This window comes from Capra hircus, chromosome 6 (genome assembly GCF_001704415.2).
Source record: "Capra hircus breed San Clemente chromosome 6, ASM170441v1, whole genome shotgun sequence".
In the NCBI taxonomy this organism is placed as follows: domain Eukaryota; kingdom Metazoa; phylum Chordata; class Mammalia; order Artiodactyla; family Bovidae; genus Capra; species Capra hircus.
The window spans coordinates 29,800,735-29,828,142 of record NC_030813.1 but is presented as its reverse complement, the minus strand read 5'-3'; the positions used below and the strand labels follow the sequence as shown (position 1 = coordinate 29,828,142).

At 40.6% G+C, this 27,408-nt stretch overlaps 1 protein-coding gene across 3 annotated transcripts in view; it reads right to left on the bottom strand.

Moving 5' to 3' along the window:
* The window catches only part of UNC5C (unc-5 netrin receptor C), a 419,967-nt gene that overhangs the window by 57,065 nt on the left and 335,494 nt on the right, over window positions 1-27,408 (bottom strand). For all 3 annotated transcript variants that reach the window (XM_005681406.3, XM_018049297.1, XM_005681407.3), the window contains exons 5-7: window positions 17,236-17,416; window positions 13,348-13,515; window positions 10,155-10,319 (exon numbers count right to left, since the gene is read on the bottom strand). In XM_005681406.3, the coding sequence (XP_005681463.1) occupies window positions 10,155-10,319; window positions 13,348-13,515; window positions 17,236-17,416 (514 nt within the window). The remainder of the gene's footprint in view (window positions 1-10,154; window positions 10,320-13,347; window positions 13,516-17,235; window positions 17,417-27,408) is intronic.

The following is a 27,408-nucleotide window of genomic DNA, read 5'->3' as shown; positions in this document are numbered from 1 at the left end:
ATCGCTGATGTCAGTTATCTAAATTGCCACGGTAATTTGTGCTCCAGTCTTCCCAGGACCGTCTGCCACGCTTCACTAACTGATCCACAGCCTGCTCCTAAAGCTGACAACCACGCCCCTCTGAAATGAATAGCAGGGAATGAAAATCTCAGATATAGAAGCCTTATCTCATGACCCACAGAAGGTGATGAATAAATATCCGAAATTCAACTAAACAGTTGAGCAAAATCAGACTCCTAAATCAGCGGCCCGAGTTGTCAATTGGTATTTTCTATCCGATACGCACCCTCAGAAAAAGGATGTTATTAAATCCAAATGCAGTGATAATGCAATCCATAGTAGTTAAAGACATCTGATAGAAAAAGTAATGAAAAGTCCTGAAGTGAAGAGGCCAATTTCTAGCGTTCATCACCCTACCTGCTGGATTTTTAGGCAAAAAGAAACACTCAAAAGCATAGGCCCTGCCCCTCTGTAGACCTGCAGAAGTCCGTGCTTTGCTGCCGTTGTGAAAGGTGGTAACTTTCTCCATCCCCTTGGAGTTTCCCTCGCATCCTTGAAGCTGAAGACCTTGCACTTGCCCTCTCACACCAACCTGCTCAGGCCGCCAAAGGTTTCCATCAGGTTTCTGTGGGCTAAAGTTCCTAACCACATCCCTACTTTCAGAAGCAGGAAAATGTTTTACCAGAAAGGAAAAAAGCAAAAGCAAACCACATTCATTATACCAGCGAAAGCAGAGCAGTGTGTTTGGCAGCCAGTCCATGGGCAGAATATTTATTTGCCAGCTGGGACACTATGCATATCAAAGACTATACAAATACAGCTATGACATCAACATCTTCCAAACTACAGATAGAGCACTCACTGTCTGACACAATTATACTTCCCTATCAAACTGCTGTGCTGACAAGAATTTCACTGGATACTGACTTGCACCTTCTCAAATGCCTACCATGGTGGTTATAAACATATCGTGCTAAAGTCAAGAACAGACTATTTGCAAAGTAAATGATTTCCTCACATTAAATACATTAAATCCCCCTGGGATTCTGGGGGCCCTGGTATGCAGTGGGTCCACACTACAGTTTACACATAGAGTTCTGCCACTTCCTCTGTATGCGAGAATTAATGGAAGAGCAGGGTGACATGTAAATTTTTTAATGAGTAGAAAGTGCTAAATTTGCAGACTGCATAACACTTTAATTTTCCAAAGTCAGGAAGTTCACTGATGCAGACACAATTCCAGGCAGTTCTTGTTTGTAAATTGCAATTTCTAATTTATCTGCTGTGGCATAAACCTTCTGCAGCAAGAAGGAGTAATTCTAAATTCAGATGTGAACTCTCACGTCCCATTGTGGGACTCTATCTTCAAATAGGATTGAAACCCAACATCTATAGGAATAGGTGCAGCAATGTAATAATCTAATTGAGTGTATTCATAAATATATATAAAGCACCATTTCTGTATCAAGTCACATATATATTCCCTTGACTGCTATTTTCAAAAGGAAAAGGTAAGCATGGATTAAACCATTTTATGCCAAGTTGACAAAGTAGGTCTTACTACAAATCATTATAAAGGTTATAAAAGTTAAGTTATCAGGTCTAGGTTATACAACTGTGTATAGTGTTAGTTGCTCAATTGTGTCTGACTCTTTGCGACCCCATGGACTGTAGTCTTCCAGGCGCCTCTGTCCATGGAATTCTCTAGGCAAGAATATTGAAGTGGGTAGACATTTCCTTCTCCAGGATACAAGTGTATTTCAATATAAATGGTAAATATGCTTATTGGCTCAACATTTTTGGAGACTGTCTTAAGTGCCTTCTTTTTTCTTTTGTACCTCTTTCCTTCTGGGTCTATAGTGTTCTCTCTCTCCAGAACCATTTTATATAAATTCTGTCTCAAAACTATGTGGCAAAACCAGAAGCTACTTTCATATAGTCTTAGTGAAAGTTGCTCATTCGTGTCTGACTCTTTGTGACCCGATGGACTATAGACTCCATGGCATTCTCCAGGCCAGAACACTGGAGTGGGGAGCTGTTCCCTTCTCCAGGGGATCTTCCCAACCCAGGGATCAAACCCAGGTCTCTCTAATTGCAGGTGGACTCTTTACCAGCTGAGTCAAAAGGGAAGCCCAAGAATAATGGAGTGGGTAGCCTATCCCTTCTCCAGCAGATCTTCCCGACCCAGGAATCAAACTGGGGTTTCCTGCATTGCAGGTGGATTCTTTACCAACTGAGCTACGAGGGAAGCCCTTCATACAGTATTAGAGATAACAGAAAGACAACTAAGGGCTTCCCTGATGGCTCAGTAGATAAAGAGTTCACTTCAGTTCAGTTCAGTCGCTCAGTCGAGTCCGACTCTTTGCAACCCCATGAACTACAGCACGCCAGTCCTCCCTGTCCATTACCAACTCCCGGAATCTACCTAAACCTACGTGCATTGAGTCGGTGATGCCATCTAACCGACTCATCCTCTGTTGACCCCTTCTCCTTCTGCCCTCAATCTTTCCCAGCATCAGGGTCTTTTCAAATGAGTCGGCTCTTCGCATCAGGTGGCCAAAGTATTAACGTTTCAGCTTCAACATCAGTCCTTCCAATGAACACCCAGGACTGATCTCCTTTAGGATGGACTGGTTGGATCTCCATGCAGTCCAAGGAACTCTCAAGAGTCTTCTCCAACAACACAGTTCAAAAGCATCATTTCTTTGGTGCTCAGCTTTCTTTACAGTCCAACTCTCACATCCACACATGACTACTGGAAAAACCATAGCTTTGACTAGATGGGCTTTTATTGACAAAATAATGTCTCTGCTTTTTAATATGCTATCTAGGTTGGTCATAACTTTCTTTCCAAGGAGTAGGTGTCTTTTAATCTCATGGCTGCAGTCACCATCTGCAGTGATTTTGGAGCCCAAAAAATAGTCTGACACTGTTTCCACTGTTTTCCCATCTATTTGCCATGAAGTGATGGGACCAGATGCCATGATCTCAGTTTTCTGAATGTTGAGCTTTAAGCCAACTTTTTCGCTCTCCTCTTTCAATTTCATCAAGAGGCTCTTTAGTTCCTCTTCACTTTCTGCCATAAGGATGGTGTCATCTGCATATCTGAAGTTATTGATATTTCTCCTGGCAATTTCCTGACATAAGTTAAATAACTAGGGTGACAATATACAGCCTTGATGTACTCCTTTTCCTATTTGGAACCTGTCTGTTGTTCCATGTCCAGTTCTAACTGTTGCTTCCTGATCTGCATACAGGTTTCTCAAGAGGCAGGTCAGGTGGTCTGGGATTCCCATCTCTTTCAGAATTTTCCACAATTTATTGTGATTCACACAGTCAAAGGCTTTGGCATAGTCAATAAAGCAGAAATAGATGTTTTTCTGGAAGTCTCTTGCTTTTTCCATGATCCAGCGAATGTTGGCAATTTGATCTCTGGTTCCTCTGCCTTTTCTAAAACCAGCTTGAACATCTGGAAGTTCGCAGTTCACATACCGCTGAAGCCTGGCTTGGAGAATTTTGAGCATTACTTTACTAGCATGTGAGATGAGTGCAATTGTGCGGTACTTTGAGCATTCTTTGGCATTGCCTTTCTTTGGGATTGGAATGAAAACTGACCTTTTCCAGTCCTGCGGCCACTGCTGACTTTTCCAAATTTGCTGGCATATTGAGTGCAGCACTTTCACAGCATCATCTTTCAGGATTTGAAATACCTCACCTGGAATTCCATCACCTCCACTAGCTTTGTTCATAGTGATGCTTCCTAAGGCCCACTTGATTTCACATTCCAGGATGTCTGGCTCTAGTTGAGTGATCACACCATCGTGATTAACTTGGTCATGAAAATCTTTTTTGTACAGTTCTTCTGTGTATTCTTGCCACTGCTTCTTAATATCTTCTGCTTCTGTTAGTTCCATGCCATTTCTGTCCTTTATTGAGCCCATCTTTGCATGAAATGTTCCCTTGGTATCTCTAATCTTCTTGAAGAGATCTCTAGTCTTTCCCATTCTATTGTTTTCCTCTATTTCTTTGCATTGATCACTGAGGAAGCCTTTCTTATCTCTCCTTGCTATTCTTTGGAACTCTGCATTCAAATGGGTATATCTTTCCTTTCTCCTTTGCTTTTTGCTTCTCTTTTTTTCACAGCTATTTTTAAGGCCTCCTCAGACAGCCATTTTGCTTTCTTGCATTTCTTTTTCTTGGAGATGTTCTTGATCCCTGTCTCTTGTACAATGTCATGAACCTCCGTCCATAGTTCATCAGGCACTCTGTCTATCAGATCTAGGCCCTTAAATCTATTTCTCACTTCCACTGTATAGTCATAAGGGATTTGATTTAGGTCATACCTGAGTGGTCTAGTGTTTTTTTCCACTTTCTTGGATTTAAGTCTGAATTTGGCAATAAGGAGTTCATGATCTGAGCCACAGTCAGCTCCTGGTCTTGTTTTTGCTGACTGTATAGAGCCTCTCCATCTTTGGCTGCAAAGAGTATAATCAATCTGATTTTGGTGCTGACCATCTGTTGATGTCCATGTGTAGAGTCTTCTCTTGTGTTGTTGGAAGAGAATGCACGACCAGCACATTCTCTTGGCAGAACTCTATTAGCTTTTGCCCTGCTTCATTCTGTTCTCCAATGCCAAATTTTTGAACAATCCATTGCAATGCAGGAGATGTGAGTTCAACTACTGGGTTGGGAAGACCTCCTGGAAGAGGAAATGGCAACTCTCTTCAGTATTCTTTCCTGAAAAATTCCATGGACAATGGAGCCTGACAGGCTTTTTCACAGTCCTAAGCATCAGAGAGTCAGACACAACAGAGCGACTGAGCAAACACACACAGACATACAGCACAACAGAACTTTGATTACCTTCTGGATAAGATATAGCATTCTGTCGTTTTATGAAGCAAAAATGGTCTAATCTGTTATTAATGTTAAGTTTCTATATCAAAGAGTTCAGGCATGTGTTATTTTCTATAGTAAAATTTCTCCAAGTCATCCATCTTTTCTTACTCAATGCAATCTATACTTTTTAACATACCTAAGAACTCCAATATTTGTTTTCTAATTAACAATGTGCTTATAAATCAATAATGCCAAGCTTCTTTCTGGGATAAGTGACTCTGATGATTTTGAATTACAACATAATAATGTTCTAGTAAAATAACACCAGTTCCTATAAGTTCTTAATTTGCAAGTATTGTCTCCAGTGTAAGAACTACTTTTTTCAGACCAATGAGGATATGTGTGTGTGCGCTAAGTTGCATCAGACGTGTCTAACTCTTTGCAAACCTATTGAACTGTAGCCCACCAGGCTCCTCTGTCCATGGGATTCTCCAGGCAAGAAAACTGGAACGGGTTGCCATGCCCTCATCCAGGGGATCTCCCCGACCCAGGGACGGAAACTTTGTCTCTTTGGTGGGAGGTTCTTTATCGTTAGTGCCACTTGGGAAGCCCTAATGAGGACATACCTCATGTATAATACATACTTGGCTCAGCTGGTAAAGAATCTGCCTGCAATGTGGGAGTCCTGGGTTTGATTCCTGGGTTGGGAAGATCCCCTGGAGAAGGGAGAGGCTAGTGACTCCAGTATTCTCGCCTGGAGAATTCCATGCACTGTAAAGTCTATGGGATTGCAAAGAGCAGGACACGACTGAGAGACTTTCACTTTCTTTCATATGTTATACTTCAGTATCAACTACTATGTTTGGATGACTTTGAGTAATAACTGTGGGACTTTCTCATTCTATATTCCATGTGTTTTAAGGTGTGTGTGTGTGTGAATGTGTACACACATATGTGCCTAGTTGTATCTGACTCTTTGCAATCCTATGAACAGGCTCCTCTGTCCATGGGTTTTTCCAGGCAAGAGTACTGGTGTGGGTTGCCATTTCCTCCTCCAGGGTATCTTCCTGACCCAGTGACTGAACCTAAGGCTCTTGTGTCTCCTGCATTGGCAGCTGAATTCTTTTCATCTGGGAAGTCTGTGTTTTAACCTACCTTTTATATAATCGCTCACTTTATCCTTTCTCCATGTCTTCTGAAAAGTTTCATGAGATCTACATTCCAGTTTACTAATTTTCTCTTTAATTTTATCAAAAGCTGTCTCTGACCCGATCTGATTTTCAGTCTTCCATTGAGTTTTAACCTCTCAATGGATCACATTCCATTCGATTTCCCTCTAAATCCCTGTCGTTTTTACAATATTCTATTCTTTCACTTGTGCTTATATTCCTTTTTTAAAGTTTACCTTTTTAATGTTATTTATTTTACAGCCTCATTCAGATTGCTCTAGGAGTCCGTGTTATTAAAGTACTGACACACCTATTTATTGTTGCCCACTTTCCCTTGCAGCAAACTATTTATTCCCTTGGGTGATATAAAACTTGTATCACAAATTAATTTTCAGGAGTGAGTTATCTTTATCATAGACCAATGCACTTAGGTTATGGAAAAAACTCCTGAAAATGGCTTGCTGTTCACTTCTGCTGGTACTCCAGAAGTTTTACTACTTATATAAATTACACATACTTTGCATTTTCCTCCCTGTATGATGTCTTATACTTCCTATCCAGAACTAAGTAAAGGACTGCGGTTTTATTTAAGTGAAGACTTCGTCTTTTCTGTACCATCAATTTTCCTGTAGCTTTCCGGGGCTGATGGGTAAAAATTTTTAGTTATTTTTCATGGTCAGGGAAGCCAGTTATGAGACCCAGCTTTATCCAGGTTTCTTGCTTTCCACTCAGCCTCAGAATCAAAAACCTAACTCTCAATCCCTAGGACCTACATCCATGCCTAATGCTCTTCTTGGTTATTCTGGTGTCCACTTATACAGATACCTCTTTAGATCTGAGTTCATTTCTGTTACTTGAGGATTTCTCTTTCTTTTGAATTTGATATCCTCTCTCTCTTACACACACTCCAAATGTGTTTATATGTCTTTTAAATTTAAACATTTTATCCAATATTTCTAGATATTTTCAGTCAAAGGTGCTTATAATGAGGGGAATGGCTAAGGAAGAAATGTGTTCAAATACGATTATTTTGAACAAATTAATGAATAAACATTGACAGTAATATTTTCTATATATTTCACACTGTATTGCTCTTAAGTACCAATCTGGCTTTTAAAATACACTACACTACATTATCTGCATAACTCTGAATTCTACTGACATCCATCGGGAACTCTGAATTCTTCCTTTCTAGCAGTGTATCTACATTTATATCCAAATCACTTGTAGACAATTTTTAGTACATTCAGAGGTTGCACTGCCTCCCTAATTCAATGGTAAGCAGGCTAGCTTTGAGATAATATTGCAATACTTATAAAGAGCTATTTATCAATGCATTGAAGACACTAAGTCTCAATGTAAACAAACACTAAATGATATTTTCTAATTATTAACTGCAGCTTTATAACTATCTTTTTTTTCCTCGTTCTTTTTCTTAATTCAGAACTTGTCCCTCTTACAAGCTTGGTACGTTCACTGTTAGAAGCCTTTTGTTTTCCAAAATGAGGATGTTATTTTTTTTGAAAGACTCTGTCAGCATTGCTATGCCAGAAACACCCAGCTTACTGTAAATAGAAACTATAACTTTCACTGTAAAATACTATAATTATACAGCACAACTGTATCTGAGGTTTTTATCCCTGAGGAAATTGATAACAGCACAAACTACAATTATCTTTTGTACTACAGTAGATACAAGAGGGAGGAGGAAAGAGCTTGTTGACTTAGTAGGGACTGTTACTATAGCAAATCAGATTTATAAAAGGAAACAGCTTTTTAACCATCTGATTTTAACTCAAACACCCAAATGTTCCAGTCTGATAGGAGACTTGATAAAGAAATAAACAACAAATAACCACTTTTGTAGCCTTATTCCCCTTCCTTATTTATACATACACACACCTCATGCCATCATACCCAATCATTAGAAAAAATTGTATTAATTCTGTAAGAAATAAGCTAGATGCTGGGCTTCCCTGATGGCTCAGACGGTAAAGAATCTGCCTGCAATGCAGGAGACCTGGGTTCGATGCCTGGGTCAGGAAGATCCCCTGAAGAAGGGAATGGCTCACCACTCCAGTATTCTTGCCTGGAGAATTCCAGGGACAGAGGAAACTGGCAGGTGATAGTCCATGGGGTTGCAAAGAGACAACACAACAGAATGACCAACACTTTCACAGGGATGCTATATCATGAAATTCTTAGCTTGAACATTTCATACCTGTGGCTTCTCTGTGGCTCAGTGGTAAAGAATCTGCCTGCCAATGCAGGAGACATGGGTTCAATCCCTGATCCTGGAAGATCGCACAGGGCAGCCACGCCCGTGCGCCACGACCACTGAGCCTGTGCTCTAGAGCCGGGGAGCCACAACTACTGATCCCATGCGCCACATCCATGAAGCCCTATAGGCTGTGCTCCCTAACAGGAGAAGTCACCACCAGGAGAAGCCTGTGCACCACAGCTAGAGAGTAGCCCACACAGCGATGAAGACCCAGCATCAGCACAGCTAAAAATAAATGAACATCTTTTCAAAAAGAGTATTTCATGCTTGTTTTTGATATGTGTCATAATTTAGAATGTGTCATTGTGCGTAACTAATAAAAGGACCAATGTTCCATCTTGTAGCATTGTACTCCTTGTTAAACCAGTCACTTTGGGAATTTTAAAATATGCACAATGGAAGCAGAAGGCATTCAATCACCCAAAGCTGAAGGATAATACTGAGAAAGGGAGAAAGGGAGTGAGCAAGAGAGAAACTTCAAATATTGTTACTTTTCAATCACATGAATTAATTCATTCTACACTAAAAGAATACTACTAAATTATAAAAATGTTAAAAACAACTTGTGTGGTATGTTTTCATTTTAATCTTCAACTCAAACTAACACCTAGAGGAACAAATTCTGTATTTCTAGATAAACAGTAAAATAGCTGTATTCTTCTCATTCTGCGTTTCTGGTACAAATAGTGAGAGGCACAGTAGCCATCCTCAAATCACAACCAGAAAATATACTTCACACTCAGCTTCAGCCTATTCTCAAAGAATACCATGTACCATGGACAGAAAAATAAGAGGCCCATTAGATTTATATTCTGTGTCAGCGATGCTATTACCTATCTATCTGTATTTTAAGTAAAGTTTCTTTTTAAAGGTCCCTGTAAGCATAGACTCTGGGAGATAAGTAGAATTTCATAAATGTGCTGAAAATATCTTATTCTTAAATGAAAAATACAAATACTTCCACACAAATACATTTGATTGCTTGTATTCCACAAGAATTTGTACTGTGTTATAAGAAATGTCAACATTTGGCCACTGTTACCCAAGATCCAAAGACAGCACATTGTTTCATTTATTCAGCTGTACAGGTGTGATTTCAGAACAATTTTTAGTACCTTAATTCATGCCCATAAAAAAGATGGTTAATTTTGTATATTTAAGGGCTCCTTAGTAAGTAAGTATGGAAAGTATTTTAAGTATGGAAATCAAACCACCATCTCATTAAGAAAATGTAAGTAACAAAGCCATAAAAAATGTGGAATACTTAGCTTATAGCATCTATTATATTCCTGAGCCAATCTTCTACATCCATTTAAAAATTTATGTTTTATAAACATGATTCCCTTTAGATAAACATAATAATTTTAACACAAACCCAGAAATTTCAAGGGCTTGTGAAGTATTCCCACTAAACATTTGAAAACTGGTAAATCTACCAGCAGAAATGTTTCTTGTCCTTATGCATTTATTCTAAACTTCATGGACACTGGTTCAGTAACAGCCATGAATTAGAAGTAAATAGCTTACTTTTCGGAAGTTGCGTGACTCTCTGAGGAGTTTAGGGTGCCCTTTTGTGCACTCTAATAAAACCGAGCAGCCGTTCCCTGCCCTGAAAACAATGACAGGCCCTCTAGGGAAACGACTAAATCACTTTTAGCTCATGGGAAAGCAATAGTGTGTGTGTCATTTGTTAACTGGACACAGTTATTATTCATTCTGGTTTCTGGGAGATTTTTTTTTTTTCCTTCCAATTTTGAGAGCTCTAGTAGTGCATTTTTGTTGTTATTCATGGGATTTTCCTTCAAAGAAATCCAATGGTTAAGACACACCTCCCCCGTGTCTGCGGTTTGCTCAGACAGACTTACTCTGCATGCACAGCCCATCCGTGCAGTTCTTGGACTGCAAGACAAGGCCATCGCAGTCCTTGCCTCCATTCTTGGGGGCGGGTGCCGTGCACTCCCTCCTGCGCCAGTGAGTGCACTCGGTCCCGCAGGTAGACCACTTGCTCCACGAGGTCCACCTGCCATCCACTGCCACAAGAAAACAAAAACCAGCAACAGGTCAAAGAGAGAAGGAGCTTCTTGAAGGCAGAGAGCGGGCAGGGCTCAAGTAGAAACAAAACACCAAACACTGAAGAAAATGCCCCACCAAGGAGGGCTGCATTCATCTTAACTGCTGGAAGTAGCGCTTGCTCTCCATACATTCTGTGGGTTCTGCAAACTTTCCTGACAAGAGGTGTGTGATGGTTTCTTCACTGACCATGCAAGGGAGGTTTAATGGGACACACAGAAATCAAAGTCGTCACCAGGAGTCATATAAAGGTAAATCCTAGTAGTGTCCCTTTTTCTCTTTCAGGTTTTGGATTGAAAATTAGGGGACCTCCTATGGAGCCAATATTCCCAGGAATAGTGCCTGTGCATGTGAATAGTACCAGTAAACCTCTGGGGGGTTAAGGAGAAGAGGTCAGGAGAGTGGGGAAAAAAATCCTTCCATCCGTCTATCCACCCACCCACCTCGATCCTATCCATATATTCATCTACATTCCCATCTATCTCTCTCTCTCTCTTTACCGCTCTATCATCTACATCTTATACTTTTTTTAAGTTTCCATCCATGCTGCTTAATTCTGCTAAGATCTTCTGCAATGCCATCTTGAAAATACTGTTTTCCATTTATTATTTGATGATTTCATTCCGTTATTTTATTTAATGATGTACACATTTCTATTTTTATTTTAAAAATAATATTTAAGCACATTCTTAATTTTTTCCTGTGATTCAGTCATTTGGAATAGACTCACTTTCTTAATTTTGGTGCTTGACTTGTTAGTAAATTTCAATGATAATGGGCTAAGATAACTCTATTAAAACACACACACACACTCACACACACACAACTTAAACCCTAACCTGAGAAAATAGGTAGTAAATTTCACTAAGGTAATACTTTAAAATGCATTCTTTAAAGGTTCTTACATAAATAAGAAGAAAATACCAAAATAAGAGTTATATTTTAAGAAAATTTTCCTGAAATCCATAAATAATTATCCAAGAATAAATGCAAGACAATGGCAAACATCACTTATTGAACATGCACTGTACATTATATGTTATACCTACATCTTGCTAGAAATTAGACCAATTTTAACAGTCTGCATAGTTTGGAGAATCTCTGTGATGTCATTTAAATTACTGTGTAAATATATGCATTATGCACAATGTACAGAGATATAAATATGCCCACATGAAAAAATGATGAAAGTATTAATATTTCAACTGTACAGAGTTAGCTACATAAATAACGCCCAACTATCTGGAGAAAAGACGTTTGCTTTGACCTGCTAAGTCGCTTCAGTCATGTCCGACTCTGTGCAACCCCATAGACGGCAGCCCACCAGGCTCCCCCGTCCCTGGGATTCTCCAGGCAAGAACACTGCAGTGGGTTGCCATTTCCTTCTCCAGTGCATGAAAGTGAAAAGGGAAAGTGAAGTCGCTCAGTCGTGTCTGACTCTTCGCGACCCCATGGACTGCAGTCTTCCAGGCTCCTCCATCCATGGGATTTTCCAGGCAAGAGTACTGGAGTGGGGTGCCATTGCCTTCTCCTAGACCATCCCAAAGTACACTCACAAACACACATTTCTATTTTAACTAAATGCTTGTATGTATGCATGCGTGCTCAGTCATATTAGACTTTGTGGCTCCATGGACTGTGGCCTGCAAAGCTCCTCTGTCCATGCAATTTTCCAGGGAAGAATACTGGAGTGGGTTTCCTACTCCCAGGGATCTTCCTGACCCAGGGATTGAACTGCTGTCTCCTGTCTTGACAGGTGGACTCTTTACTACTGAGCCACCATGGAAGCTCAACTAAATGCTTAGTGTATTTCTAAACGTGGGAGTCAGTATGTAGTTAGAATGTAGAAGAGTACAAGATAAAAAATACTGAAATTCTTAGCCTAGTTAAGTGTCAAAATTTGTTCCATAAATAAAAGCTCTTAAAAGGGTTCAGTGTGGGATACTGTTTTGATACTTGGAAAATTAACATAGGAATGATAAAATTTAGATTATGGTTTTCTCTCCAGTTCATTTCTCTAACCTGTCTCTGAGAAAGGTTCCACTTAAGAATGAACCCGACAAAAGTTAGGTAAAATAAAGGTAAGTGAGGAGTCTTTGTATCTAAATAATGAAAGTGACAGTAGCTACCCCCAATGGAATACACTACTAATAATTTTTCAATTATTATATAATTAGACATTTTAGTAGGTTTTGGTTTCATCAGATATTAACTTCTATTTACCAAAGGATAAGAGCTTGGGACAACATAAGAGAGCACAGAAAGATGCTCAGAGGCAAAGGGATGCAATCCTGTTATAGGCACCATTGCAAATAACTCAAAAAGACGTGACTGACATATATAGACATGTTACTGTATTCATGTATAGACTATTGGGTGATACGCGGGGAAGCCTGGCATGCTGCAGTCCATGTGGTCACAAAGAGTTGGACAGGACTGAGCAACTGAACTGAACATGTATAGATAATAGCTGACTGCATCATATTTTCAAAATCCATTAGCTCGTGTGTCAAAAGCTTAGACTTCCTTTTAATTCATTCCAAATGTTTTATTTGCCCTTACCCATAAACTGACACCAAATATCAAGTACTTTTCCTCAAACACTTTCTAAATTTCAGTTCCAATTAATTTTCTTGACTTTCTGAATATCAATGGTTGTTATCCTAAATGTATGGCATTCAATGCTATTTAAATGCCTTGCATTATAAGATTCTGCAAACTTGGCTCCACCAGTTTTGTTGAGTAATAAAGAGGGATTATGTTCTTGTGTGTGTTTCATACTCTTTTGCATGTTAATGTAATTAATAAAGTTAAGTACTCTTTTGGGGAAAAAGATGTGATTTCCCAGTAATGTGAGCATTGGATGGTATGATGCATTTACATACTATCTATCACACATTCAGGTCTAGAATAAGCCTTTGTATATATACCTTAAAACATTTCGAGAATGAGAGGATACATTTGGAATGAGGGCGCTGGTTTATTTACCTGGGCATAACGTGGTACAGGCTATTTTTTGTACACTCTGCCCTTCACAGAAGGCACCACCATTGAGCGGAGCTGGGTTGGTACAGGTCCTTGTACGCTTCTGATACCCTCGTCCACAACGGCTATTACACACAGACCATTCTGTCCAAGTGGACCAGCCACCATTTACTGGAAGTAAATGATAAAACATGAATTAAGTGTACATGCATACACAGAGAGACGCACAAACCACATATCAAACATAAACAAGAATGTTGTATCCCAAATGACCATAAAAAAATCAAAAACCTCAAAGCTGGAAGAGACCTTGGACATAACTGCATTTAAAATTTTATTACAACAAAACTGAAATCTAAGCACAGGGATAAATAAAATGAATTATCAATATCTATTTACCTACTCAGAAAACAGAACTGTGTTCTCCTCTCCTTAGCCACTGTTGTTTTAAAAAAATCCCCTTACCTAGTAAAGCTCCAAAAATTATTGACACTTTTGACAACTTACCTCAAATAATATGCTTATATCCTTGTATGAAGGCTGCAGGTGGCTATGAAACATGGTAACTGATCAAATCATTTAGCCTTTCCTTAATAACACGTGAGTATTTATCTTTAGCATATATAAACTTTACAACCTCTCAAGAATTTTTAGTTTCATTAATAAGTGAATCTATTTTTTATAAAAAGTCTTGATAGCTGGATTTTTAACTAAGTATCTATTTGAATGGATCAGCAATCAGCTGATGTAACTGCAATGGATACATATTTTGTGTATAAAGACTATTTACAGTGTTCCATGGAGCTGTCAGTATAGATGCGATTATAAAACCTACCATCTAGCACTATGTTTATTATTAACCTCTAGAGATTTCACTCTAGAAAATACTGATATATTCACATATCTCAATATAAGAGTCCATGAAATTATTATAAAGCAATTCCTAACAAAAATTATTTTCTGCCAGTTAAAACATGCTACAAACAGTATATGCATCTACTTCTTGACGGTAAAGAAGTGTGTTACTCAGATAACAGAAACCTATATAGGGACATCACATGCCCATCATCTTCTCTAGGATCTTACGCAATAGCTAATAATCATGAATGTGTTATACATACAGACATAGGCTATTTTTCAGTGGAGAATTATTTTTTCCTGTATCGAGAAGAACTTTTGTATGAAGATTTATCTTTATTTTTTTGTATAAAATGAGAACAATTTGGACATTCAACAATAGGAAAATGGTAAATATACTATGTTCAAGACATTGGCTGCCAGGCAGCTATTAAAAATGATGCTGCCTGCGTGCACCCCTATGTTCATAGCAGCACTATTCACAATTGCCAAGACATTGAAACAACCCAAATGTCTGTCAATAGGTAACGGGTGAAAAAGGCGAGGCACACATACACAGCAGAATATGACTAAGTCGTAAAACAGGACAAACCCATGCCATTTGCAGCAACATGGATGCAGCTAGAGATTGTCACACTAAGTGAAGTCAGTCAGAAAGAGAAAGACAAGCACCATATGAAGTCACTTATAGGTTGAACCTAAAATCAATATGACACGAACAAACCTATCTATGAGTCGGAAACAGAATAAGGGACGGAGAATACACTGCTGGTTGCCAAAGGGAGAGCACTGTAATACAACTATACTTAAATGAAAGAACATATTTTAAAACATAATGCTGTAGAAGTCTATTTAGTAATACATGGATATTTCAACATTATGTTTTAAGTAAAAAAAAATTATATCCCTTATTTTAAAATCTTATGTATGTTAAGAAAATATTGGTAGTATACATATCCATCTTTTTAAAAGCTATCTCTGGATGACAAAATTATAGGTTTTCTTTTTTCTTTGACGTTTTTGTTTCCCAGATTTTCTGTAATGAATATATACTTACAATCTAAAAATGATACTAACAACAGACTCAAAAATGAAATATTGGTTAAATGTGTATGTTTTTCTGTGGTCTTCTAGTGAGCCCAGTCTATGAGCCTTGGACAACTTATTCTGTGAGGCCATGAAAGAACATGCAGAAGTTTGACAGTTGAGTTTTGTGTTCCAAAAGTAATTTAACCCACACAGCTTCACGAAACTCCAAATACTGTGGACCTGTCAATATAAATTTCTTACCGACACACTGGCAAGCTGATATTTGGGGTTACAGCATACATGTGCTGCTCTGCTAGGATTTTAGCGAGAAATTAATAATCATAAACATTTAGAAAAGACCAGTCTTGAAGATTCTAGGCTTATTCCATTATTTCGTGGGGAAGGAGGTATGTGCTCTGAGTATTGTAATGCTTAAGTGTCCCACTGAAGGTTAGCCAGAGCTAGGCCTAGAACAGAAGACTCCCGAGCCCTAGTGCCACAGTGTTTGCTAAACTCAAAATGCTTTAGTTCCTTGTGTTTGATCCTTATTAAAGACAATGTTTGGCTTGTGCTTATGGATATTGAGAACATGCTATACATAGGAAAAGAGAGTTACATCTATGTAATACATCTATTTAAGAGTCTGCCCTCATTAATCACTTAATTGGTGCAAACTGTGATGTACCCTATTTTTTTGTTTTATTTTGCATTTCCAGTGCTGTTTATTAAGTCATTCAGAAAGTCTAGAAAAAGACAAAAAGTGGGAAACATTTCACTGTGACTTAAGGAAATGGAACTTCAGAATATTCAGAGGATTTTTTTTTTAAATGAAGTATGCATCTGCCCTGTAATGAAAATGATAGCATTAAAGCATTACTACATTCAGCCTTTCAAATGGCACAGTGGTTTCTGTTTTCGTAACATCCTAGAGCCTGAGGATGCATCCAGCCAAGCAGTATTACCTGCAGTGAGTGCCACAAGCCATGTACTTGCCAGTGGCAAATCTCCCGAAGTGTCATTTAACACCAAAGGCGCCATGAACAGCCCCCTACCTTCTAAATGGTGGCCATTATCATTCTGGTGGTGGTAGAACCTCAAAACATTTCTCAGGGTTGTTCAGTTCCTCTCAGACAATAACTCACCAAGAATATAAAGATCTACTGTGTTTCTAACACCGTAAGAAACATAAATGTATAGAGTTGTCTCTTTGTCTACAAAGGAGCTTAAAACCTCACTGGGCAGATGAACTACTCGTGAAATGAGAAACCTACTGAGTGCTAAAAGAGGGAGATAAAAACATCACATGCAGTGGCAAAAGTGGGTGCAGAATTATTTAGTCCTTCTGGAGAAATGATAGGCTTAGAGATGAAATGGATTAGAAAGGGCCAGAGAGTGGAAGAGAAGCTCTCTGAAGAAGTCATCATGTTGCAGCTTTCTACAGGGTTAGGACTAGGGCTGTGTGACAATGGCAGGCCTTGCCTTCACGTTGGAAGTCCTTGATGGAGTGTAAAGCAAATTCCAGGCAGTTAAAGCTGCTCTGATGCGTTTGGAGAGTGTGTCAGCTCCAGTTTGCCTGAGGTCTTGCAATTTCTCTCCTGAGGCCCACAGAAAGAGCAGCAGACTGCTGTAAGTATCTTCCTGTCAGCACTCCCTCTGGGTCTCAGTAGTCCAGGCTGAGAAGGGGGAGCGGGGCTTTGGGAAGCAGGGAACCCTCCTGGATTCTTGAGTTCAGCTTGAAATGCATGCAGGACATTTATGCTTCTTACAGTGTTAGACCCCACAGTGGATTTCCTTTACTGTCCTATACACTGACAAAGGGCTAGAAGTTCCAAGTCCAGGTTTCTATGAGTATCAGAAAGCAGTGAAACCTCACCGCCCACATGAGAAGCAGGAAGAGAGCTGCAATGGGGACTGAGAAGGGCCCTCTTCACTTGATATCCTAACATTCAAATGAGAAACTGCAGTTTGACCTGAACCAGATTGAGGCACACAGAGTTCACTCACCATAGACTATGACAGTTGCCGTTGTGCTTTTCCTCTTGGCGACGATGTTTTTGGCAACACAAGTATAGTTGGCAGTATCTGAGAGGCGGGCCTGCTTGATGATGAGGTTGTGATCAATAGTAATATAAAAATTCCGATCTTCAACAGGATCAATGATGTCTTCATTTTTCAACCATTCCACCTAAAGATGCACAGGAGAAACAGATAAATCCCTGGTATGAATCCCTCGATGGCTGCCAGTCCTGACTTCTGTTTTGCTATGTGAACAACACTGTTCCATGCTATGAAATCTGCAAACTTGAGGAAGTAACTTTCTGAGGTCATGTTAAGTATCACTCACCTGCCAAACATGCCGATTCTGTCTGTACTACATTATCCTCAAATGCCAATGACCCAATTGGGAAATAACAGCGTTCACATTGTTTTCACTCTGCCCGGCAGGCAGGAATAGGTGATGTGCGCTGCCAAGTTCAGAACCCAATCAAAAATAATGGGCTAAGCATTTCAAACTGAACTCAAATCTTTTGCTAGTTGATTTGTTTACTCTTGGCAACTTACCTGCTGCTTTTCAGAAAAGAATATAAGGACTATCAAAAAAGCTCAAAAGGCATCCTAGACATCATGCAGCTCAAACAAAACATTTGGATGATTTATGCGTAGTCTTGTTGAAACATATGGATTAAATTTCCCTGAAAATGCACTTACTTTAAAATGTAGTAAACACATATTTAGAGATGTATCTAAGCCAAAATACTTAGGTGGGGGGGGCGGGAAGGTTTTCTACCAGCTCTCAATATGATCTAAAGAGTATATAAGTCATAGCCAAATTTCTCCTTTTGTCTTTCACTAGCATCAAATCTTTGGCTCTCATGGTTTGCTTCTGGAGAACCTAAAACGTGATTATTCAAAACTACTCAACTAATTTTCCTATGTAAATCTCAGTTTAGCAACAGCAATGTTACCCTTACAGAATGAAAGGAGGGAAGCACATTCTGTAAAATACATCCTTATGAAGGATAAACTGTTTTTGTCCCATAAATTGCTTTTCTTCCTCACAGGTTTATCCATAAAGCAAAACATACTGATATTTACCACACTTACACTTTCCTTGTGCATTAGTGTGGATATAGATACAAGTAACCTTTACTTGTAGGGAGTCAACAGTGTTGCCATTTTCAAAATCTTAAAGAGCTTCCCCTAGCACCACAAGAGGTCTGGAAATTAATCTCTAAATCTGTCAGTGGGCTGGATGTTACACAAATTACGTCTAACACTGGGATTCTAAAATAATGCTTCTCTAATCCTTAGTAGAGAGGCCACAATTTAAAGGGAAAAACAGAAATCACCTTGAAGTAAACATATGAGGATGTAGATAAGAATGACTATTTGTAATAAGTTTTGAAACAACAGCTACATTTAAGGATATTTAAATCAATGGAAGTGAAGAAGACTGAAGTCCATCTAAAATAGTGGAGTTTTAAAACATGCATTTTGTTCTTATTTAAGACAGCACATTCAATCCTGTGCTTAGATACAGCTGGTAAGAGACACACTGGCTTAATCTGGATTTTCTCAAAATATGGCCCCATATGTTTTGTAATATGGGCTTTTCAGGTGGTGCGCGTGGTAAAGAAAGATTGCATGCCAATGCAGGAGGCTTAAGAGACGCAGGTTCAATCCCTGGGTTGGGAAGATCCCCTGGAGGAAGAAATGGCAACCCACTCCAGCATTCTTGCCTGGAGAATTCCATGGAGGAACCTGGAGGGCTAGAGTCCATAGGATTGCAGAGTCAGACATGACTGAAGTGACTTACCGCACACACACAATCATGTGTGGTAATACAATCTTGCTGGAAGTGCAAGGGAAAGATAGCAAGATGCAAAATATTAAAAAAGAAACCTGCATACTGATAATTGAAAGCTGACATTAATATCTTCTGAATCTCTATGCAGATTATCTTTGCCACTCAAAAGAAAGTTTTCCAATTAGAAAGGTACTGTTGGGCTTCTTGGGGGCGGGGGTGTGTGTCTCTGTGTGTGTGTCTTTCAAAGACACATCAGTTCGCTTCAGTTCAGTCTCTCAGTCGTGTCCGACTCTGCGACCCCATGGACCACAGCACACCAGGCCTCCCTGTCCATCACCAACTCCCGGAGTTCACCCAAACTCATGTCCCTTGAGTTGGTGATGCCATCCCACCATCTCATCCTCTGTCATCTCCTTCTCCTCCCGCCTTCAATCTTTCCCAGTATCAGGGTCTTTTACAATGAGTCAGCTCTTCACATCAGGTAGCCAAAGTATTGGAGTTTCAGCTTTAATATCAGTCCCTCCAATGAACACCCAGGACTGATCTCCTTTAGGATGGACTGGTTGGATCTCCTTGCAGTCCAAAGGACTCACAAAAGTCTTCTCCAACACCACAGTTCAAAAGCATCAGTTCTTCGGCGCTCAGCTTTCTTTACAGTCCAACTCTTACGTCCATACATGACCACTGGAAAAACCATAGCCTCGACTAGACAGACCTTTGTTGGCAAAGTAATGTCTCTGCTTTTGAATATGCTATCTAGGTTGGTCATAACTTTCCTTTCAAGGAGTCAGCATCTTTTAATTTCATGGCTGCAGTCACCATCTGCAATGATTCTGGAGCCCCCCAAAATAAAGTCTGACACTGTTTCCACTGTTTCTCCATCTATTTGCCATGAAGTGATGGGACCAGATGCCATGATCTTCATTCTCTGAATGTTGAGCTTTAAGCCAACTTTTTCACTCTCCTCTTTCACTTTCATCAAGAGGCTTTTAAGTTCCTCTTCACTTTCTGCCATAGGGTGGTGTCATCTGCATATCTGAGGTTATTGATATTTCTCCCTGTAATCTTGATCCCAGCTTGCGCTTCATCCAGCCCAGCGTTTTTCATGATGCACTCTGCATGTAAGTTAAATAAGCAGGGGAACAATATACAGTCTTGACATACTCCTTTTCCTATTTGGAACCAGTCTGTTGTTCCATGTCCAGTTCCAACTGGTGCTTCCTGACCTGCATACAGATTTCTCAAGAGGCAGGTCAGGTGGTCTGGTATTCCCATCTCTTTCAGAATTTTCCAGTTTGTTGTGATCCACACAGTCAAAGGCTTTGGCATAATCAATAAAGCAGAAATAGATGTTTCTTCTGGAACTCTCTTGCTTTTTCCATGATCCAGTGGATGCTGGCAATTTGATCTCTGGTTCCTCTGACTTTTCTAAAACCAGCTTGAACATCTGGAACTTCACAGTTCACATATTGTTGAAGCCTGGCTTGGAGAATTTTGAGCATTACTTTACTAGCATGTGAGATGAGTGCAATTGTGCAGTAGTTTGAACATTCTTTGGCATTGCCTTTCTTTGGGATTGGAATGAAAACTGACCTTTTCCAGTCCTGTGGCCACTGCTGAGTTTTCCAAATTTGCTGGCATATTGTGTGCAGCACTTTCACAGCATCATCTTTCAGGATTTGAAATAGCTCACCTGGAATTCCATCACCTTCACTAGCTTTGTTCGTAGTGATGCTTCCCAAGGCCCACTTGACTTCACATTCCAGGATGTCTGGCTTAGGTGAGTGATCACACCATTGTGATCATCTGGGTCATGAAGATCTTTTTTGTATAGTTCTTCTTTGTATATTTGCTACCTCTTCTTAATATCGTCTGCTTCTGTTAGGTCCGTATCATTTCTGTCCTTTATTGAGCCCATCTTTGCATGAAATGTTCCCTTGGTATCTCCAATTTTCTTGAACCGTGCCTGCTACTTTTCTCTGAAGAATAGCCCTCGGGCTCCTGGATGTTTTGCCTTGAAATACCTAGGGGCTCACAGCTTCCCCTGCGACCTCCTTCTTTGCTATGGCCTCACAGGTATGGAAATAAGACTTCTGTCTAATCAGATTGGAATCTGAGTTGTCACTCTCGAGAGCTCCGTTGCAGGGTTGCAGGCTGAAGCTACCTCCTTAACACATCTCCTAAATTTACATTTTCTGGGTCTCTCCTTTTCTCTCTTGACTAGGCTTTCCTGGGAGCACTCCCATAACCAACCTTTGCATTCAGACCTCTGCTCCATGCTCTGCTTCTGAAGAACCAATCTATTAAGTCAAGATTGTGCAAAACTATGGGGTTTTCCTATGTGCATAATAGGTAACGACAGCAATGCTACCCAGATCATAAATGACATGAAGAGATCCCAAGGATATTGCAAACCACTTGTTTATTTGAAAAGTTTATTACATGGAATAAAAAAAGCCATCAGCACTGTTGACAAAGGATTTAAAAAAGACTTATGTGATTATTGGGTATGTAATCTCTACCCTCTTATACATGGCTTTGCATTTTCCTCAGTGTCTCTCTTCAACATAGGAGCAATGACTACATGAGATATGAGGTTCTCTGAGGAGCTCTAAAATGTGGCAGCACTCCTGGACCCTCTGAGGGGTACTGCCTTCTCCCCCTCAGCTTTAGCCATGGAAGCTCTGCCTCAGTCTGTTCTCCACACTGGGACAGTCTGGATGCCTATGTCTGAAGAAACAATGAGATCCACAGCTAGAAAACAGTGAGAGGAATGAAGAAGAGAGCCAAGGACTCTGGCTTCTGATAGAATGTCCCCCCCCAGTTCCCTATGCACCAGGACTCCCAGCCTTGTCGTAGCGCCTTGTTCTGAGACCTCATCTCCACGAGAAGCTCGGGTCTGGACTGCAGGCCATCACGTACCTCCAGCAACAGAACCTCCGTCTTGCTCAGCATGTTCCCATCACCCATCCTCCACAACTCTCCCAATCCTTCCACACTTCCTTGGAACATAGCATCATTGTCCTCCAAAATTCCAACCTCTTTTCACATTGCTTTCTTAAACCTTCTCTAAATCCTAGCTCCTTATGATGCTGCTGTTTCTTCTAGAGTCCTCTCAAATAGGGAATGTTTGATTTGCCAAACCCAACGCACCACCAGGCCTGGGGGGTCCAGTGAGCAGCCTCCTGGATCCTCACTCTCTGCTCCACCTCCTTCTCCTCACCGCGGAGTGTGGCTGTGCAAAGCCATGCTGAGTGGCCTAACCATAAGTTCATGATGACAGAACTCAAGTGGGCCCTAAATTCTGCCCCAAATATTATACTCTATTTTCATCCTCTGGTCACTGTCCCACACTCCTAGACACCTATTTCACACCTTCTCCTCTCTGCTTAGACACTCCCTCCCCTTCTACCCTCATTTTCAGCTGAAGAATGACCAAGATCTCCCAAAGCTCCATTACCCACCTATCACCTCCGCTCTGCAGCCACCTTCCTCCCTTGTTACTCCTCCTCAGCTCTCACTTGTACTTTGCATCCTACTCCCATTCTCCTATTCAAGACGATGCCCCAGAAATTCTTCTTTCTTATATCATTAATTTTCCCTCTACACAGAGTCATTTCCACCAGCATTCAGACATGTGATTATTTTTCACAACTGAACAAGAAAATCCATCCCTACTCATTTCTGCCTTCAGTTACCCCACATTTCTCTGCTCATCTTAAAAAATGCCTTGGAATCCCTGTTTGCACATTTCTCCAGTCCGTGTCCTCCTCATCCCTACAGGATCTACCCTAATTCACACTCACCTCCACTGTTAGAACTGCTCTTTTCAAAGGCACCAACTCCTTTCACTTTGTTAGATGGACTGCTGAGGCTTTAGTACTTGACTAACTCAACTCAGCAGCAGCATTTGACCCCATGGGTTTCTCCCTCCTCCGTGCTTGCTTTCTCCAGACAGGGCACTTTCTTACTTTTTGTAAATGGCAATCCACTTCAGTACTGTTGCCTGGAAAATCCCATGGACAGAGGAGCCTGGTAGGCTACAGCCCATGGGGTCGCAAGAGTCAGACATGACTTTGCAACTTCACTTTCTTTCACTTTCCCACCCTCCACAGCGTCTCTGAGCTTAGGTCTGTTCTCCCTGGGTAGCTCTGTCCATGGACCTCTTCTTTTTTTCTATTTTCTATCCATATTCACTTTCTCAGTGAGCTCATCCATGCTCATGCAGATGACTCCTAAATTTATCTCCAGTTTGACCTCGTTCCTGAACTCCAAACTCATACATCCAACTGTCTTCTTACAAGCCCACTCAGTTGTCTAATAATAACCTCTGCAACTGCCCTCCAAACCTGCTCCTCCCACCACCTTATCTGTCACAGTTAAGGCCAACCTCATCCTTCCAGTAACTTAGAAATCTCGGACTTGAACTTGACTCTTCTCTTCCTCTCCCTTGGCCTATGTGGCATCAAAGATGCATTTGGAATGTGACCACGTCTTGTTCCTTCAGCACCACTCACTTCTCCATGCAGGTCACCGTCATTTCTCTCCTGGATTGAGTGCAACAAATTCCTGTCTTATCTTTGCTTTTCCCCTTGGCCCTAACATCCATCCTCAACACAGTTAGAGAGGTCCTTAAACCCCAAGTCAGATTATGCTATACCTCATGTCCAGCCTTCCAACGGCTCCCCATATTGCTCGATGTCAACGCCAAAGCCCTTATACAAACCCACAGGATCTCCTGCAATACTAGGACCTCTGAGATCACCGAGTTTCCTCTCTCCATTCTGTCACCTCTTTAGGTGCGGGTTCTTCTGCACATCAGGTGCTCCTGTCTCGGGGATGTTGAATGTGATTATTCCTGCTCGGAAAAATATTTCCCCAGTAAGTTTGCTCTTTTTTCTCCTTCCGCGCTTTCCTCAGAGGTCACCTTCTCAATGAGCCACTTCATAATCAACCTTTAAATTGCAACATCTCCCTCTGCCTATGCCCTCAATCTCACACTCTCTTATTTTCTTCATCTCATAAAATCTGTATTTTACTTATTAGTTGTCTCCTCTACCAGAACGTAAGCTTAACAGACTTGGGTTTAGTTTTCTCATCACTGCTATATCTCCATGGCCCAGAACTAGCATACAGAAGGTGCTTAATTAGTATTTCTTAAATATATGAGCAAAGAGACATGTAGTAGTGTCAAGTCTGTTCTGCACATTTTTAGGTCTCTATCACATGGACCACAGCCTTGTCTAACTCAATGAAACTATGAGCCATGCCCTGTAGGGCCACCCAAGATGGGCAGGTCATGGTGGAGAGGTCTGACAAAACGTGGTCCACTGGAGAAGGAAATGGCAAACCACTTTAGTATTCTTGCCTTGAGAAACACATAAACAGTATGAAAAGGCAAAAAGATACAACACTGAAAGATGAACTCCCCAGGTCAGTAGGTGCCCAATATGCTACCGGAGATCAGTGGAGAAATAACTCCAGAAAGAATGAAGAGATGGACCAAAGCAAAAACAACACCCAGTTATGGATGTGACTGGTGATGGAAGCAAGGTCTGATGCTGTGAAGAGCAATGTTGCATAGGAACCTGGAATGTTAGGTCCATGAATCAAGGCAAACTGGAAGTGGTCAAACAGGAGATGGCAAGAGTGAACATCGATATTCTAGGAATCAGCAAACTAAGATGGACTGGAATGGGTGAATTTAACTCAGATGACCATCATACCTACTACTGCGGGTAAAAATCCCTTAGAAGAAATGGAGTAGCCATCATAGTCAACAAAAGGGTCCCAAATGCAGTACTTGAATGAAATCTCAAAAAGACAGAATGATCTCTGTTTCCAAGACAAACCATTCAATATCACTGTAATTCAAATCTATGCCCCGACCAGTAATGCTGAAGAAGTTGAAGTGAATGGTTCTATGAAGACTAAAAAGACCTTTTAGAACTAACACCCCCAAAAGATGTCCTCTCCATTGTAGGGGACTGGAATGCAAAATAGGAAGTCAAGAAACACCTGGAGTAACAGGCAAATTTGGCCTTGGAGTACGGAATGACGCAGGGCAAAGGCTCACAGAGTTCTGCCAAAAGAACACACTGGTCATAGCAAACACTCTCTTCCAACAACAAAGAGAAGACTCTACACATGGACATCACCAGATAGTCAACACTGAAATCAGATTGATTATATTCTTTACAGCCAAAGATGGAGAAGCTCTATACAGTCAGCAAAAACAAGAGCAGGAGCTGACTGTGGCTCAGATCATGAACTCCTTATTGCCAAATTGAGACTGAAATTGAAGAAAATGGAGAAAATCACTAGACCAATCAGGTATGACCTAAATCAAATCCCTTATGATTATACAGTAAAGTGATAAATAGATTTAAGGGATTAGACCTAATAGACAGAGTGCCTGATGAACTATGGACGGAAGTTTGTGACATTGTACAGCAGACAGGGATTAAGACCATCCCCAAGAAAAAGAAATGCAAAAGAGGAAAATGGCTCTCTGAGGAGGCCTTAAAAATAGCTGTGAAAAGAAGAGAAGCAAAAAGCAAAGGAGAAAAGGAGAGATATAACCATCTGAATGCAGAGTTCCAAAGAATAGCAAGGGGCCATAAGAAAGGCTTCCTCAGCGATCAATACAAAGAAATAGAGGAAAACAACAGAGTGAGAAAGGCTAGGGATCTCTTCAAGAAAATCAGAGATACCAAGGGAACATTTCATGCAAAGATGGGCTCAATAAAGGACAGATACGATATGGACCTAACAGAAGAAGATATTAAGATGAGGTGGCAAGAATACACAGAACTGTAGAAGAAAAATTTTCATGACCCAGATGATCACGATGGTGTGATCACTCACCTAGAGCCAGACATCCTGGAATGTGAAATCAAGTGGGCCTTAGGAAGCATCACTACGAACAAAGCTAGTGGAGGTGATGGAATTTCAGTTAAGCTATTTCAAATCCTTAAAGATGATGCTGTGAAAGTGCTGCACTCAATATGCCAGCAAATTTGGAAAACTCAGCAGTGGCCACAGGACTGGAAAAGGTCAGTTTTCATTCCAATCCCCAAAAAAGGCAATGCCAAAGAATGTTCAAACTACTGCACAATTGCACTCATCTCACATGCTAGTAAAGTAATGCTCAAAATTCTCCAAGCCAGACCTCAACAGTACATGAACTGTGAAGTTCCAGATGTTCAAACTGGTTTTAGAAAAGGCAGAGGAACCAGAGATCAAATTGCCAACATTCGCTGGATCATGGAAAAAGCAAGAGACTTCCAGAAAAACATCTACTTCTGCTTTATTGACTATGTCAAATCCTTTGACTGTGTGGATCACAACAAACTGTGAGAAATTCTGAAAGAGATGGGAATACCAGACCACCTGACCTGCTTCTTGAGAAATCTGTGTGCAGGTCAGGAAGCAACAGTTAGAACTGGACATGGAACAACACACTGGTTCCAAATAGGAAAAGGAGTATGTCAAGGCTGTATCTTGTCACCCTGTTTATTTAAATTATATGCAGAGTACACCATGAGAAATACTGGGCTGGATGAAGCACAAGCTGGAATCAAGATTGCCAGGTGACATATCAATAACTTCAGATATGCAGATGATATCACCCTTATGGCAGAAAGTGAAGAAGAACTAAATAGCCTCATGATGAAAGTGAAAGAGAGAGTGGAAAAGTTGGCTTAAAGCTCAACTTTCAGAAAACTAAGATCATGGCACCCAGTCTCACCACTTTAAGGCAAATAGATGGGGAAACAGTGGAAACAGTCACTGACTTTAGTTTTTTGGGCTCCAAAACCACTGCAGATGGTAACTGCAGCCATGAAATTAAAAGATGCTCACTCCTTGGAGGGAAAGTTATGACCAACCTAGACAGTATATTAAAAACCAGAAACATTACTTTGGCAACAAAGTCCATCTAGTCAAGGCTATGGTTTTTCTAGTGGTCAGGTATGGATGTGATAGTTGGACTATAAAGAAAGATAAGTGACAAAGAATTGATGCTTTTGATCTGTGGTGCTGGAGAAGACTCTTGAGAGTCCCTTGGACTGCAAGGAGATCCAACCAGTCCATCCTAAAGGAGATCAGTCCTGGGTGCTCATTGGAGGGACTGATGTTGAAGCTGAAACTCCAATACTTTGGCCACCTGATGCGAACGACTCATTGCAAAAGACCCTGATGCTGTGAAAGATTGAAGGTCTGAGTAAAAGGAGACAACAGAGGATGAGATGGTTGGATAGCATCACCAACTCAATGGACATGATTTTGGGTCAACTCTGGGAGTTGGTGATTGATAGGGAGATCTGGCGTGCTGCAGTCCATGGGGTCGCAGAGAGTCAGACACAACT